This window comes from Musca vetustissima, unplaced genomic scaffold, assembly GCF_032173495.1.
Source record: "Musca vetustissima isolate MV318-11 ecotype Yass unplaced genomic scaffold, APGP_CSIRO_Mvet_v1 utg13860, whole genome shotgun sequence".
Classification (NCBI taxonomy): Eukaryota; Metazoa; Arthropoda; class Insecta; order Diptera; family Muscidae; genus Musca; species Musca vetustissima.
Window position 1 is genome coordinate 188,463 of NW_026878469.1, and position 18,672 is coordinate 207,134.

At 33.0% G+C, this 18,672-nt stretch overlaps 1 protein-coding gene across 3 annotated transcripts in view; it reads left to right on the forward strand.

The window, feature by feature from the left end:
• Positions 1-18,672, forward strand: part of LOC133323223 (protein held out wings) — a 114,672-nt gene that overhangs the window by 76,116 nt on the left and 19,884 nt on the right. For all 3 annotated transcript variants that reach the window (XM_061532178.1, XM_061532179.1, XM_061532180.1), the window contains exon 4: positions 11,905-12,021. In XM_061532178.1, the coding sequence (XP_061388162.1) occupies positions 11,905-12,021 (117 nt within the window). The remainder of the gene's footprint in view (positions 1-11,904; positions 12,022-18,672) is intronic.

Here is an 18,672-nt window from a genome sequence, read left to right on the forward strand (position 1 = left end):
TTCAAGCACTTTAAGAGGCGTGGATTTTTTAAGGACATTATTTTCAAGCACTTTAAGAGGCGTGGATTTTTTAAGGACATTATTTTCAAGCACTTTAAGAGGCGTGGATTTTTTAAAGAATATTTTTTCAAGGTCTTTAAGAGGCGTGGATTTTTTAAAGAATATTTTTTCAAGGTCTTTAAGAGGCGTGGATTTTTTAAAGAATATTTTTTCAAGGTCTTTAAGAGGCGTGGATTTTTTAAAGAATATTTTTTCAAGGTCTTTAAGAGGCGTGGATTTTTTAAAGAATATTTTTTCAAGGTCTTTAAGAGGCGTGGATTTTTTAGAGAATATTTTTTCAAGGTCTTTAAGAGGCGTGGATTTTTTAGAGAATATTTTTTCAAGGTCTTTAAGAGGCGTGGATTTTTTAAAGAATATTTTTTCAAGGTCTTTAAGAGGCGTGGATTTTTTAAAGAATAATTTTTCAAGGTCTTTAAGAGGCGTGGATTTTTTAAAGAATAATTTTTCGAAGCCTACTTAAGGCGTGGTTTGAATTAAGAAAATTTTTCGAGGCCTACTTAAGGCGTGGATATTTTAAAGAACAATTTTTCAAGACGTACTCAAGGCGTGGTTTGAATTAAGAAAAATTATCAAGGTCTTTAAGAGGCGTGGATTTTTTAAAGAATAACTTTTCAAGGCCTACTCAAGGCGTGGTTTGAATTAAGAAAAATTATCAAGGTCTTTAAGAGGCGTGGATTTTTTAAAGAATAACTTTTCAAGGCCTACTTAAGGCGTGGTTTGAATTAAGAAAATTTTTCAAGGTCTTTAAGAGGCGTGGATTTTTTAAAGAATAATTTTTTAAGGTCTTTAAGAGGCGTGGATTTTTTAAAGAATAACTTTTGAACGCCAACTTAGGGCGTGGTTTGAATTAAGAAAATTTTTCAAGGTCTTTAAGAGGCGTGGGGTTTTTAAAGAATAATTTTTCCACGCCTACTTAAGGCGTGGTTTGAATTAAGAAAATTTTTCAAGGTCTTTAAGAGGCGTGGATTTTTTAAAGAATAATTTTTCAAGGCCTAAACAAGACGTGGTTTGGATTAAAGAATATTTTTTCAAGGCCTAAAAAGGCGTGGTTTGGATTAAAGAATATTTTTTCAAGGCCTAAACAAGACGTGGTTTGGATTAAAGAATATTTTTTCAAGCCCTAGACATGGCATGGATTTTTTCAAAGAATAATTTTTTTATTTATTCCTTTACAAACCACTGTCTTTTCCTTTGTGTACCGCACACTCTATATTTGATTCATTCATTAGATTTATAGAGAAAATGTGTGTTTAGAAAAAAATAGCAACAACTAAACTACAACAATAAAAACTATTGATTGGTCATACCCATAGACATTTTTCGATTTAAAAATAAAAAATTCTCAACACATTTGTTGTCTGCAAAGCTAGCTATACCCCGCTCTATAGTATAGAGATCGTAGAATGAATGCTATTATAAATATGCCACCCGCTTTGACTTTGATGATGCCAACCGAACAGACACACAAACTAAAATAATAGACATTTTATATTAAATTTATATGAAAAAGAGAATTCTGTTGTTGTTGTTGCTGTTGTTTTTTTTTATTAATTCTTCGGTGCCAAGTTTGGCGACATTGTTGTAAGATCGAGTGTGAATTTTATAATGAAATTATATTTCAACAAATAGGTAATTAGACATATGCGAATAGCGCTAAAATATAGTGAAATATAATAGATGAGTAAGACAATTTGAGAGGGGGAGGATAGGAAGACACTAAAAAAAATTCTTTAAAAAATCCAAGCCTCGTTTAGACCCTGAAGACACTAAAAAAAATTCTTTAAAAAATCCAAGCCTCGTTTAGACCCTGAAGACACTAAAAAAAATTCTTTAAAAAATCCACGCCTTGTTTAGACCCTGAAGACACAAAAAAAAATCTTTAAAATATCCACGCCTTGTTTAGACCCCGAAGACACTAAAAAAATTCTTTAAAAAATCCACGCCTTGTTTAGACCCTGAATACACTAAAAAAATTCTTTAAAAAATCCACGCCTTGTTTAGACCCTGAAGACACTAAAAAAAATCTTTAAAAAATCCACGCCTTGTTTATTTGCTTTCTTTAAAAAATCCACGCCTTGTTTAGACCCTGAAGACACTAAAAAGAATTCTTCAGACCCTGAAGACACAAAAAAAAAATTCTTTAAAAAATCCACGCCTTGTTTAGACCCCGAAGACACTAAAAAAATTCTTTAAAAAATCCACAGCTTGTTTAGATCCTGAAGACACTAAAAAAAATTGTTAAAAATCCGCGCCTTTGATTAGACCCTGAAAAAATATTTTTTTTAATCCATGACTTGTGTGGCCCTTGAAAAATATTTATTAAAACTTTACTCTCTCATAAATATTAGTAACCAACCAAGATCAGCCTTGATCTTCCATTGTGGCACCCTTGATCTCTGTTAGTCACCCACAAAAGGTCTTTACCGCGTATGCAGCTAAAATTATTTTTTTAAACCACAATTTGTAATTCCCATAAAAAATGCTTACAATTGTTCTCAAAATTGTATTTTCAATACAAAATATTTAAAATGTGGTTTCGAAAAAAATGTAATTTAATATTCTTCATTATCCCCTCCTCCTCCGCCGCCGGTTACCCCAAACTCTAATCACTAATTATTTGTTGTTAATGATATTGTGGCATTTTTGGTTTTTCTCCCCTCCTTACCTCTCCAACTCCCCTTTTTTGCTTGCATTTGTTTTAAAATGTTTTGGGTATTTTGCGCGGTGTTAATCATCTATTAATTTGTAAATATTTTAATAATTCATTTGCATTCATAAAACGTCAACCGCCGCCGCCTGAGAATGCCATGCGGCAACGCAAAGCCAAAAAAACAAAGCAAACGCCAACCGCCAATAGTCAGACATTTTGTCGTTGCTGTTACCATTGTGTCGGGTTTTTATGTTTAGTTTCTAAAATGGTTTGCTTTTCTGGTTGTCGTTGTAGTTTTATCGATAATCTTTGTTATACCTACTCTCACTTATTGACGCTTGATCGCCACTAACGATATCCGACCGATCTTTCGATCTAATGTTTTAAATAAATACTCAACATGTTTTGTGTGCATGTTTTCTGTTCACGGGGGGTTTTGATCTTAGCCGCCTGATTTGCTTTCTTGTGTTTGCGGAATGCATTTCAATATTTGGCCTTTGGCTATAACCTGCAACAAAAAAGTCGGATAAAAATGGAGATTTTTTGCTCGGTGGAGAGTAAAAAAAAAAACAAAATATTCCTCAAAAATCTTCATCCTGAAAAAATATTCTTTAAAAAATCCACACCTTGTTTAGGCCCTGAAAAAATATTCTTTAAAAAATCCACGCCTTGTTTAGGCCCTGAAAAAATATTCTTTAAAAAATCCACACCTTGTTTAGGCCCTGAAAAAATATTCTTTAAAAAATCCACGCCTTGTTTAGGCCTGAAAAAATATTCTTTAAAAAATCCACGCCTTGTTTAGAGCCTGAAAAAATATTCTTTAAAAAATCCACGCCTTGTTTAGAGCCTGAAAAAATATTCTTTAAAAAATCCACGCCTTGTTTAGAGCCTGAAAAAATATTCTTTAAAAAATCCACGCCTTGTTTAGAGCCTGAAAAAATATTCTTTAAAAAATCCACGCCTTGTTTAGAGCCTGAAAAAATATTCTTTAAAAAATCCACGCCTTGTTTAGAGCCTGAAAAAAATATTCTTTAAAAAATCCACGCCTTGTTTAGAGCCTGAAAAAAATATTCTTTAAAAAATCCACAACTCTTAGGCGCACCAGCAAAGGCAGACATCCTTTCCGGCTAAGTTGGGATCTTCTTTTCTGTCAAATCTTAGAAAAATGTCCACAGGGCCATCAAAAAATCTTCACTTCACAGACGTTCCGACGGCAAAGGAAAAACCTTAAAAAGGGAGGCAGAGCGCCACCAACGTAAACACTTCCCCTATAATTAAGCTAAAATATTTAAGTCTCCCACCCAAAAAAAAAGCAAAACGCCTAAAAAAAATCTCAGCAAAGCCAAAAACTGCCTCATAAACACGTTTCGCACAGGCCATGACTTCATTCATAAAACAAAACAAATCAGCGCTTTATTATGACCACCAACAACCAAGTAAATACCAGGTTAATAGCGTAATATGTATACTACAACAACAACTTTATGGTGGGTAAACAACAACAAACCAAAAGCAAGCTTAACAAGTGGGGTGTAAATTAATCACCAATAACACTAGGCAGCCGCCAAGCTACCAACCGCCAAATATTAAAGTGTAGAACCAAAAAAATATATTCACATATGAAAATAAAAACCAGTACTGATGTGTGCGATCTTCGCCACGGGAGGTCCGTTCTGTTCTACTGGGCAATTTCCTGAATGTTTAAAAGAAGAAATTCTTGATTTTATAATAAAGTTAGGGAGCTAGCGGGAGATTGTCATTAACTTTCATTGTTTTTATTTAAAAGAAAATTTACAACAGTTATAAGAAGATTCCGGTGCTTATAAGCAAGTAGGAGGTTATATGAGAGAGTAGGTAAAATCGATATTAGTAAAGTTCACAGTATTTACTGGTAAGGGTCGAAGTCTTTAATGAATAAAGATTGAAGTCTTTACTGAGTAAAGGTCGAAGTCTTTACTGAGTAAAGGTCGAAGTCTTTACTGAGTAAAGGTCGAAGTCTTTACTGAGTAAAGGTCGAAGTCGTTACTGAGAAAAGGTGTCTTTACTGAGTAAAGGTCGAAGTCTTTACTGAGTAAAAATCGAAGTATTTACTGAGTAAAGGTCGAAGTCTTTACTGAGTAAAAATCGAAGTATTTACTGAGTCTTTACTAATATAGATCGATGTCTTTACTAGTAAAGATTGAAATCTTTACTGAGTAAACATTACCTTCAAATGCCTACCCTCGTATCGAGCAGAGGAACAAAAGCGCCAGAAAAGTGTGCCAAAGTAAAAAATAGGCATACGCAAAGTAACGCCAAGAATAAAGGTGTGTTTTTGCAGAGTAAGAGGGGGAATACAAATAGCGGCTATGAAGTAGGTGGTTTTGTGGGCTAAACCCCGAAAATTCTTAATTTTTTCGCATCGAATTTGAATTTTCAAAATTTTTAGAGGTAAAGGAAAATACAAAATAATAGAGAGGGACAAATGAAACTATCTGTCAGCCTAGCTGGCTGGCGCATATAAAATAAGTTTTTTTGCGATTATATTAATTTCCGGTATGAAATTAAATGCCAAATAAAAAGAAACGACACGAAGTAAATGACACAGAGACACACCGTGTGTGCTGTAGTGGCGTTATTATGCTCCGTAAGATATAATTATTTTCCTTTCATAGCCCCTTCTAGAATAAATTTGTTTCTTAACTCTAGCAGCAGCTAATGATCGTTGTCGTGATTATTTGGCAAAGCAATGAACCAAACATCCTGCAATGGAAGCAAATTATTCTAATATTTATTCGAATTTAAAAAAAAATCTTTGCGTTTTTTTCGTTAAGAGATATAGTTTTATGCATCATCGAAATAAAATTATTTAAAAAGTACCAAATTCAACAGATGTTCTGATTGATTTACGATGTTCACATTTTTTTGGGGCAGTGAGTCACAAAGTGGCTGTGTGCGTGAGTGGGCTGATGAAACTATTTCTTTTTGGCTTCAAAATAAATACAAATTTAAATTGATGTGAACTTTGACCTACTTTTCAATAAAAACGACAATAGATTTATATCTTCAGACATAAGCATATTGGAAGAGTCAAGAGAGCATGATATTCGAATTATAAATTTAAAATCTGCAATATTAACAATGGGAAAACAGATGGCGCATCTGATCACATTACACCTTACGAGTGAAGACATTTGTCATTACCAGATAAGTACTTCGGTCAGAGGTTTTTTAAGTTATATAATTGGCATCGGAAGTCATTCCATTGCCGCTTGACAGACTTCGATTTTTACTAGTAATGACTTCGATCTCTATTAGTAAAGACACTCAGCTTTACTAGTAAATACACTAAGTTTTACTAGTAAAGCCAAAGTAAAGACTTCGATCTTTACTAGTAAAGACTTCGATCTTTACTAGTAAAGACTTCGATCTTTACTAGTAAAGACTTCGATCTTTACTAGTAAAGACTTCGATCTTTACTAGTAAAGACTTCGATCTTTACTAGTAAAGACTTCGATCTTTACTTAAAGACGATCTTTACTAGTAAAGACTTCGATCTTTACTAGTAAAGACTTCGATCTTTACTAGTAAAGACTTCGATCTTTACTAGTAAAGACTTCGATCTTTACTAGTAAAGACTTCGATCTTTACTAGTAAAGACTTCGATCTTTACTAGTAAAGACTTCGATCTTTACTAGTAAAGACTTCGATCTTTACTAGTAAATACTTCGATCTTTACTAGTAAAGACTTCGATCTTTACTAGTAAAGACTTCGATCTTTACTAGTAAAGACTTCGATCTTTACTAGTAAAGACTTCGATCTTTACTAGTAAAGACTTCGATCTTTACTAGTAAAGACTTCGATCTTTACTAGTAAAGACTTCGATCTTTACTAGTAAAGTTACTAGTAAAGTTTTCTTCTTTAGTAAATACTTCGATCTTTACTAGTAAATACTTCGATCTTTACTAGTAAAGACTTCGATCTTTACTAGTAAAGACTTCGATCTTTACTAGTAAAGACTTCGATCTTTACTAGTAAAGACTTCGATCTTTACTAGTAAAGACTTCGATCTTTACTAGTAAAGACTTCGATCTTTACTAGTAAAGACTTCGATCTTTAATAGTAAAGACTTCGCTCTTTACTAGTAAGGACTTCGATCTTTACTAGTAAAGACTTCGACTTCGATCTTTACTAGTAAAGACTTCGATCTTTACTAGTAAAGACTTCGATCTTTACTAGTAAAGACTTCGATCTTTACTAGTAAAGATTTCGATCTTTACTAGTAAAGACTTCGATCTTTACTAGTAAAGACTTCGATCTTTTCTAGTAAAGACTTCGATCTTTTCTAGTAAAGACTTCGATCTTTACTAGTAAAGACTTCGATCTTTTCTAGTAAAGACTTCGATCTTTACTAGTAAAGACTTCGATCTTAACTAGTAAAGACTTCGATCTTTACTAGTAAAGACTTCGATCTTTACTAGTAAAGACTTCGATCTTTACTAGTAAAGACTTCGATCTTTACTAGTAAAGACTTCGATCTTTACTAGTAAAGACTTCGATCTTTACTAGTAAAGACTTCGATCTTTTCTAGTAAAGACTTCGATCTTTACTAGTAAAGACTTCGATCTTAACTAGTAAAGACTTCGATCTTAACTAGTAAAGACTTCGATCTTTACTAGTAAAGACTTCGATCTTTACTAGTAAAGACTTCGATCTTTACTAGTAAAGACTTCGATCTTGACTAGTAAAGACTTCGATCTTTTCTAGTAAAGACTTCGATCTTTACTAGTAAAGACTTCGATCATTACTAGTAAAGACTTCGATCTTTACTAGTAAAGACTTCGATCTTTACTAGTAAAGACTTCGATCTTTACAACAATATGGACAATTATGACGATTATCACTTACACAAATTATCTTTCCTTCGTTGGTCCTCCTTAATAATCTGGAGGATCTTGAAATTTTAATTTAATTTTTCAAATAATTTATTTAAAGCCTTAAATCTTCTGTCGTTGAGATTTTAATCATTTATAATTGGTTTTCTTGTTCTGTCTTTTTTTAATTTTCGTTGTTTAATTTAAATTATCCATATATGTGCAGGGTAGGCATGCATGCATGCGCATACGAATAAAAATTAAAATGATTTGTTTTCTAGCCAATTTAACAATTATATTTGAGGTGGCGGCTTAAATTGGCTGAAGCTGCTGCTGCCTGTCTGCCTGCAATCGTCATGTTGCCCATTATGGCATTACGATTGGCTTGGCTTGGCTTGGCCTGACCATGACGCGATGTTGATGGTGCTGTTGATGATGATGAGATGGTGGTGTCGTTGGCTGGCTAGCAATCAATCACAAAATCGCACAAACTTCTCATTTGCATAAATATTCCATTCACACTTGACACTAGGTGGTGGGGTGTGAATGTGGAGGTGGCTATCGGCGGCAATTTTCAAATGAACGAACCGGTGGCCTCTTGTGGGCAACTGTTTTTCTTTTTAAATGTCGCATGGCCATGCGACCCCGACCACATACCACAAGATCATGCCACATTAGTGGGTGCAGTTTGTTTCTGTTTTAATTCAATTCCAATGAGAGATATATTAGGTTGGAGAAGGTGGATTGGTGTTCGAGAGGTGGGTTGTCTTCAAACCAGAATTTCCAATAGTCAATAGTTTCTGAGAAATGTTAGGCGGAAGAAACTAAATATAACAACAACTATAAACTAATTAATATGCTTCTCGATCAGCCACCCTGTCTGTCCGCCTCTCCCCTCAACGTTTACTTTACAATACGTTTGTAATGTATACGTCATAAGGCCGGCTCGGATCAAACAAAAGTAGCTATAATAGTGGGTGGATGGGTGTCATCACCCACCCAGCTATTGCTGTGCGTGTTTTCATGTTAAATTCAATTCGATTCCATAGCTTTGATATTTTAATTAGTTCGTCGCTGATGATGATAATGTTCGTGATTTAGTGTAGATCGGTTTCATCGATCGGATCGTTTGATTTGATTGGCATAACTTATTACACATTTAACACAAATTTAATTGTAATTTAAAATACAAAACGACAGTTTTTTTGTAGAAATGTGGAGTGTGGGTGTTCGGAATGAATTTTTATAGAAAAATAATTGAGGATTTTTTTCTATAGAGGACCTGAAGATTTTTTTTTAATTGCGAACCCTGACGATTGTTTCTATGGAAAAAGAAATCTTCAGGAGACCTGGGAAAATTTTTATAGAAGAGGTAAGCCTTCAGGGGATCTAAGGAATTTTGTTATAGAAAAAGGAAATCTTCAGAGGGTCTGAGGAATTTTTTTTTTTCCTATAGAAAAATAAAAAAACAATCCTCAGGGGAGAAGCCGATTTTTTTTATAGAAAAAGGGAGGATGTTTTTCACTTTTTAAGATAGTCCCAATTCAACACACCTCCCAAATTTCGATATTTCGGGGTGCTTGGGAAAGTTTTTCAATAGAATTGCCTATAATTTGATATTTTGAATTATCATTGGGTTAGAAATCTTCCTACCAAAAATTATCAATATTGGTCACTCTTGGGTATAGGCCCCATGTAACGGTACCGCCGATTTTCGGTACTATGATGATTTCAGGCAAATTTTTCAACCAAATGGTTTCAAATTTAATAGATTGGGTTCCCAATGGATAAAAAATCGCCTTACCAGAAACTATCTAGATTGGTCTACTTTTAGGTATAGGTCCCGTATAAGGGTACCTTCCGAATTTCGGTATTTTGGGGAGCTTGGGCACATTTTTCAACCAAATTGCCTCTAATTTGATAGTATGTGTTCTCATTCTTAGGCAAATCACCTTACCACAAAATTATCAATATTGACCTAAGTATAAAGGTAGGTAGGATTATTCGGTATTTTGGCGATTTCGGGCACATTATATAACCGAATTGCCTCTAATTTAATAGTTTGGGTTCTCATTAGGCGACATACCTTCTCACAAAAAATTATCAATTTTGATCGACTTTTAGGTATAGGCCCTATATAAGGGTACATCCTGAATTTCGGTATTTTGGAGGCTCTAATTTTATATTTTGGGCTTGGGCACAAAAATTTTTTCAATCAAATTGGCTCCGATAATGATTTATTTTAACACCGAATCGGCTGTAATTTGATATTTGGGGGTAACAAACCTTGCCACCAAAAAAATTATATAATATTACCGATTTTCGGTCAACTGGGCACATTTTTCAACCAAATTGGCTACAATTTGATATTTAGGGTTCTCTTCGGGTGACAAACCTTCCCACCAAATATTATCAATATTCGTTAACTTTGAGGTATTGGTCCCAATAACGTTACCTCCGATTTTCGGTATATTGAGGATTTCAGGGACATTTTAACACCGAATTGGCTGTAATTTTATATTTGGGGTTCTCATGGGTTAACAAACCTTCCTACCAAAAATTATCAATATTTGTCAACTTTGAGATATTGGTACCGCCGATTTTTGTTATTTTGGGGAGCTTGGGCACATTTTTCAATCAAATTCCCTCCAATTTGATATTTGGAGTTCTCATGGGGTGACAAACTTTCCCACCAAAAATTATCAATATTCGTTAACTTTGAGATATGGATCCCATATAACGTAACCACCGATTTTCGGTATTTTGAGGTTTTCAGATACGGTTTTCAACCGATATTTGGATATAATTTGGTATTTTGGGTTCTCATGGGTCGAGGAATAGTCCTACCAAAGATTATTAATATTGGTCCAATTTTCAGGGTAGACCCCATATAACAGTGTGCCCGATTTTCGGTATTTAGAGAATTTCAGGCACGGTTCTCAACGGAGTTGCAGGTAATTTTTTAGTTTGAGGTATCATCGGTTGCAAATCTTCCTACCAAAAATTAGCTACATTAATTATTTTTGTATTTTATTTTTTTTTATTTTGCTTTTTTTTTTAATTTTTTATAAACCCAATTTTACCCTCAACTGTATGTATGTAAGCTAGAAAAATCACAATCATAATCGACCACCGCCAATTATTGCTGATCACATCATCATCACCATCAGCCGTAGTATTATTTGCGTGTTTATTTTCCTATCAAAAGGTTAAAGACATGACCACTATTAATTTTAATGCATGAAAAATCATGCCTAAATAACAACTATTTCAACAACAACAAATTCCAGCACATAAGATGGCGTTATGATGTGACCAAATGTTAACCAATATGAAATGGACCGCAAATCAAAGTTGATTTAAAAAAATTTAATCAAATTTAATTACTCCGACCCAACCTCCTCGCATCCCCCCTGGTTCCACACGAGATACAAATTTCGTTGTGGGGGTGGTTAGCTAGCTGGCTTTGTAATAATATTTATTAGTCTATTTTTTTCTTGAGGTTTTCTGTTGCTGTTATTGTTTTCGCCTCATAAAAAACCCATATCGTGTTAAATTAAGGCTTTGTGGTGCTGTGTGTTTTGGTTGCCCTCTAGGGTTCAAACAAGTTGATTGGTTTTAATCATACACATACATACAATACAGGGGAATTTCTCTACAATATCACAGTTTGGGGAGAGGGAGGCATTTTTACATCATTGAGAAAATTCTCTCAAAGTTGATTTTTTTTAAAATTTTGATTTCGAGGGGTTTTTAAGCGATTTCTTTAAAGGAGAATTCCTTAAAGAGAAGTTCGACAGTTTGTATGGGTATGTGTTGTATGGTCAACATGTGTGTATGTGTATGTTGAATGGTTGGCTTCATGTCATTTTCAATTTTTGTTTTGAATTTCCATCGGATGGTTTTTATTGGCTATTTTTCATCTGAGCAGATTCAAATCCATTCAAATGCAGATTCCTAAACGTTTTTCTGCATCCAACTTTTTTTCTTCTTCTTGCTCTTTTTTGTTCCACAAAACATTTTCATTTGACTTTGAAGATAATTCATTTGGATGTTCGGAACTGTCAGCAGCAACAATATCTGACAGTTTAATTTGACAATTTTGTTGTTTTTTTTTGGCTTTGATGACGATGCATGATGCAGATGATGACAAGAACATGGAACAGGGATTAGAGCGAAAAATTATTTTTTTTTTACTTAAGACCTAATTGTTGCATGTCAAACCTGTTGAGTTACAACATGGTTTGACATGAACCAAATAATATTTGATTTATGTATTTCAATTTTTTTTATTTTCAATTTCAATTATTTTAATAATTTTTTTTTTCTTTCCTTTGCAGTTCAACTTTGTTGGTCGAATTTTGGGTCCTCGCGGCATGACAGCCAAGCAATTGGAACAAGAAACTGGCTGTAAAATTATGGTCCGAGGCAAGGGCTCGATGAGAGACAAAAAGAAGGTAAGTGAAAATTATAAAAACATTTTTTATAAAAAAATATAAAAACATTTTTTATAAAAAAAATATAAACATATTTTTTATAAAATATATATATAAAAATATTTTTTTATAAACAAAATATAAAAATATTTTTTATAAAAAAAAAAAATATAAAAATATTTTTTATAAAAAAAATATAAAAATATTTTTTACAAAAAAATATTTTTTATATAAAAAAAATAAAAATATTTTTTATAAAAAAATATAAAAATGTTTTTTTCAAAAAAATATTTTTATAAAAAAATATAAAAATATTTTTTATAAAAAAAAAATAAAAATAGTTTTTTTACATAATTTATTAACAGGCAAAAGGAATCAAGATAGACCCATGGTTCCTTTTCAGAATATGCATAGAATCACTTTCTAAGTCGATTGATGCATGTCCGTTCATGTATTTTTGTGAGCAAAGTGCAGGTCGCATATATGATCCGATTTGGATAAAATTTGGCACATGTCACTTATTTGGCCCAAGGACGAACCCTATTGAAATTGGAGAAAATCGGTTCAGATTTAGATATAGCTCCCATATATAGTTTCGTCCGATTTTAGGTAAATTGTGCACCAAACTTTCAATATTTTTTTCGATTGAAACAACATTTTGCACAGCGTACTGAATTAGGTCCGGATTAATGTGTGCGAAGTTTTGTGAAAATCGGTTAAGATTTGGATATAGCTCCCATATATAGTTTCGTCCGATTTTGGGTAAGTGGTGCACCAAAGTCATTAAATATCTTTCGATTTGCACGAAATTAGAATGATGTGTGTTAAGTTATTTGAAAATCGGTTTAGATTTAGATATAGCTCCCATATATATTTTCGTCCGATTTGAGATTAATGGTGCACCAAAGTCCCTATATTACTTTCGATTTGCACGAAATTTGGCACAACGTGCTGAAATGAGCCTAGAATGATGTGTGTTAAGTTATTTGAAAATCGGTTCAGATTTAGATATAGCTCCCATAGATATTTTCGTCCGATTTGAGATTAATGGTGCACCAAAGTCCCTATATTACTTTCGATTTGCACGAAATTTGGCACAGTGTAATGAATTAGGTCTAGAATGATGTGTGCTAAGATTCGTGAAAATCGGTTCAGATTTAGATATAGCTCTCATATATAGTTTCGTCGGATTTTAGGTAAATGGTGCAACAAAGTCCCTAAATATCTTTTGATTTGCACGAAATTTTGCACAGCGTAATGAATTAGGTCTAGAATGATGTGTGCTAAGTTTCGTGAAAATCGGTTCTGATTTAGATATAACTCCCATATATATTTTCGTGAGATTTTATAAATGGTGCACCAAAGTCCGTAAATATCTTTCGATTTGCACGAAATTTGGCACAACGTGCTGAAATGAGCCTAGAATGATGTGTGCTAAGTTATTTGAAAATCGGTTCAGATTTAGATATAGCTCCCATATATATATTTTCGTCCGATTTAAGGTAAATGTTGCAACAAAGTCCCTATATATCTTTCGATTTGCACGAAATTTTGCACAGCGTAATAAATTAGGTATAACACACGTCAGTGTTAAGTTTCCTGAAATCGGTTCAGATTTAGATATACCTTATATATTTCACAAAATGAAAAATTTAGTATCGGTTGCAGAATGACATGTTTATTGATCCAATTTCATTTCGCTGGTCCTTTAAAAATGCGACGTCTGTTCGGATTCATCTGTTGAATGTACCCAATGTGTTGAAGGGTACCTATCATATAGTCAGCCCCGTACGCCTTTACTATTTTTCTTACTAGTTTTTTATTAAAAATATGAAAAAGGGCAACATTGAATACAGTCTGGTAATATTTCATAAAAATCGAAAGAGAAATTTTAATGGAACCCCATAGACTCAGATTTCGTGACATTCTCCAATTTTTTTTTTTTACAATCGGAAGAAAATTTCTGATTTTAGTTTTGTTGTATATGGTCCAGGTCTTTTTCTGGTTTCGTGACCTATTCTCCCGAAAATCGATATTAAGGCTGATATACTCTTTGATAGTGGAAAATTTGAATAAAATCGGTCCTCAATTATTATGTGGCCTGCTACAGAGTCAACCATAAGCCTTGGCTGGCCACATAGAAGCAAGTAATTTCATGCTAAGCTATTATGTCCATATTTTTTGGTTATTTCCTTTACCAACATTTTGTTGCAGAATTTTTTTCATTAAGGTCATATTGTTTTCGCTGAGAAGAAAAAAAGCTAACTGCAATCAGCAGTGCCTGTACTGAAGCCCTACATAGAAAAATATTTCGTTGTGAGCTATGTGAGCATATTTTAAAAAATATGAAACACAATGTTTCATACGTATAATTTATATATATGGAACAACATTGTGTTGAATGGAATGGGTGGGGGTGGGGTGGTATGCATATTTTTGCCAACATTGTGGTAAATTGTATAGAAATATGTTTCATTATTTTTTTATTTTTAAATTAAATAAAGATGCCACGCAATTTAAGAAATTTTTTTCAGAGCTGAGAGATTTCGAAAGAGAAAGATAGAGTTGCCTGACATACCATCAACACCAACTGAGTGCGGTAGTTAGTCTGTCGGACATTAAGATCCCGCTAGTTTTTTCGTTTTTTTTTTTTCTTGTAGTATGACAAACTTTAAATCCAAACAACCCAATTTCATTTGATGTGAGTGAGTGGGTGACTGAGTAAGTGAGTGAATAAAAAAAATGATACTGCCACCATCACTGATGCTGCTGCTTCTGATGACTATGATGATGATTTTAATGTCGGGGTGTTGGCATATAAATGAATCTATTTTGCAATATTGCGGACATTGTGGTGGTTTTCTTATTCATAGATTTCTGTTTTTTTTTTTCTCTCTCTCTGGTTGTTGTTGGTTTGCCTTCTTTAATTAAAATCTTTTAAGAGGCCATAAAAATAAAAAAATAAAATGTATTTTTTCACATTTAATAATTGTATGATGACTGTTCTTGTTGTTGTTGCTGTTATTGTCCGAGAGTTGTCTTCATAAAATAATAATATTTATAAGTGTTCTGCCAGGCGGCTAATACCAGCCGAAAAAAATCAGTTTATTTCCTTTTCATTTTGTTGCCGTAATTTTGAGGGGTTTTGCCTTGCATCATGGCAAATTATTACTATTTTTTATAGAGCTGACCAAAAAATATATGAATTTTTGAAAATTTTCCTGAAATTCACTACTGCTATCAGCATCATCATCCTCATCATCTATGTCATGATTCATAAAGATTTTATTTTTGAAATCTATTTTCATATTTTATTCAATATGAATTTTTCCTCAAAATTTTATTGCTGTTTTTTCCAACAAAACGGGAAATGAACTATCAACAAAAATTTTCAATTCGCATATCATTTCAAAAAAAAAAAATGTTTTTTTTTTCTGAGTGATATAAATGAGTGATTTTACCGAAATCAGCGTCATAAGAATTCATGGTTGGGTTGACATATATTTCAATTAATGAAAAATTAATTACCATCGATATTTGAAGGTCCTATAATGTATGCAGAACTTTTTTTGCCAAATTTAAATCTAGGCCACAGGAGCCTATATATCGATCTTTATGGAAATCGGTTGTAAAATGTAGAAAGCTTAAAAGTTCCGGTCCAAAATTCTTGCATGGGCTTTTCACCAATGTTTGTCAAACTTTTATTTCAGACCATTATTTACCAAATTTTGTTCAGATGCGCCTCTTGGCCAGAGAATCCTTAATATCGATTTCTATGGAAATCAGATGAAATTTGTAGAGATTTGAAAGAACCGGAAAAATATTTTTTTCACCTTGTTTAGACCCTGCAAATATATATTTTTGAAATATCCACGCTTTATTTAGACCCCTACAAAAATATTTTTTTTTTTTAGACCCAGGAAAAATATTTTTTTTGAAATATCCACCCCTTGTTTAGGCCCTGCAAATATATATATATATATTTTTTTTTAAATATCCACGACTTGTTTAGACCCTGAATAATGATTCTTTAAAAAAATCCACGCCTTGTTTTGACCTTGAAAAAATATTCTTTAAAAATTGTTTAGACCCTCACAAAAATATTCTTTAAAAAATCCACGCCTGGTTTAGATCCTGAAGAAAATATCCTTTAAAAAAATCCACGTCTTTCTTAGACCCTGAAGAAAATGCCCTTTAAAATTCCACACCTTGCTTAGAACCTGAAGAAAATATTCTTTAAAAAAATCCAAGCCTTGTTTAGTCGCTGAAAAATTATTCTTAAAAAAATCACGCCTTGTTTAGACCCTCACAAAAACATTCTTTAAAAAATCCACGCCTTGTTTAGACCCTGAATAATGATTCTTTAAAAAAATCCACGCCTTGTTTAGACCCTGAAAAATTATTCTTTAAAAAATCCACGCCTTGAAAAAATATTTTATAAAATCTACGCCTTTGGGAACCCTTAAAAAAATATTCCTTAACAAATTCACACCTTTGGTAACCCAAATACGCCAAAAATAAATTTTGAAAAAAAGGAACCGGATTTTAAAATTTTTGAACCGCGGAACCCTTGAAAAAAAATTCCTTAACAAATCCACAACTTTGGTAACCCAAATACGGCAAAAAAAAAATAAAGTTCGAAAAAAAACAAAACCGGTTTGTTAAATTTTTGTACCGGATATTCAGATACTAAAACCGGTCTCAATACTTTATATGCATGTGGTTAGAAATCTAGAAATTGGGAACCCTTAAAACAACATTCCTTGACAAATCCACCAGTTTTGGTAAGCCAAATACCCAAAAAAATATAATTTTTGCACCGGATATTTAGTTAATAAACCCGGTTTCAATACCCTATATATGCGTGGTATTAGAAAGCTAGTAAACAAATAAGCCAAATTTATTTAAACGGACCATTACTAGTTTTATTATCTAAATAACCGGTTCAAAAATTTCGGTAACCGCTTCTTTTTTCGCTACTTTTTTCCAAAAAAAATTCCTCATTGGTTTTTACAGAATGTAATCTCAAAAAATACACTCTATAGCTAGAAATGGAGACGATATGAAGCTATCTCTCGCCCTATCTCCGAACATGGTGACCTATAGCGTATTTTTTTCTTCTGTGGTTTCTTTCATCGACAATAAGAATGTTCCACTCACCAAAATCTTGATGCACAATATTATAACATGTTGGATATTGTTTATGCAAACCCGATTATAATCGGTTTTTTTTATCTGAAACCGGAAAAAATTTCGGAAACCGGAAACCTCCTCGATTTTTTTTTTAATAAATTTCCTTTGCCAGATTTTAGATTTTCAATTTAGCGGAAACTGAAGCAGTTTTCAATGCAACAAAAAAAATCGGCTATGTTATTATTTATTTATTTTTTTAACATTTTTTCTGGGGTCCAGTCGATGTTCCGATTTGTCAATTTCTCTCAACCTGCTTAAATATTATTTCTTATTATCGCAGGTAATTCGTTCTAATAGACAATAATTCTCAAAACTATCGAGAGATATTCAAAGGTATATAGAAGACCGATACCCTTTTCTAACGTCTAAAAGCCCTATGGAGGTCTAAAGAAACCCCTGTGATCTTAAAATTCCTATGGAAGCCTAAATAGCGTATCCTCTGGTGTAAAATTAAGTCTGCACGTGTTTTAAAGGCTCATAAAATTTTTTAGAAGATCAGAACTACTTCTATCGGCTGTAAAATATTCAGTGATATTCTGTTGTTTATAGAAGACCGAGACCCTCTTCTAGCAACTATTGAAATGAATCAGAGGTTCTTTAATTGATATACAAGGCCTAAAGACTTCTATAGAAAACCCAGAGAGCCTAGAAGCGGATCTCCGGTGTAGAGATAAGTTTTCAAGGTTTAAAAGCGACTTCTATAAAAAACCCAGGAAGCCTAGAGGTGGATCTCCGGGGTAGAAATAAGTCCTCAAGGTTTTAAAACAATTTCTATAGAAAACCCAGAGAGCCTAGAAACGGATCTCCGGTATAGAAATAAGTTTACAAGGTTTTAAACCAACTTCTATAGAAAACTCAGAGAGCCTTGAAGCGGATCTCCGGTGTAGAAATAAGTTTTCAAAGTTTTAAAACAACTTCTATAGAAAACCCAGAGAGCCCTGAAGCGGATCTCCGGTATAGAAATAAGTTTTCAATGTTTTAAAAGGACTTCTATAGAAAACCCAAAGAGCCTAGTGGCGGATCTCCGGTGTAGAAATAAGTTTTCAAGGTTTTAAAACGACGTCTATAGAAAACCCAGAGAGCCTAGTGGCGGATCTCGGGTCTAGAAATAAGTTTTCAAGGTTTTAAAACGACTTCTATAGAAAACCCAGAGAGCCTAGAAACGGATCTCCGGTATAGAAATAAGTTTTCAAGGTTTTAATAAATTTCCTCTGTCAGATTTTAAATTTTCTATTTAGCGAAAATTGAACCAGTCTTCAATGAAACAAAAAAAAATCGGCTCTTTTATTTTTTATTTTTTTGGAAAACATTTCATTTCTTCTGAGGTCCAGTCGATGTTCCGATGTTCCATTTAACATTTATTTAAATTTTTTTTTAATAAAATAATTTGTCCATCTCTATTAAAAGTAATGCATAGCTCTGGTATAAAATGTGTCCGCTTGTGGTTGTTGAGTGTTGGAGGGCCTCCTCCTCTTCGGT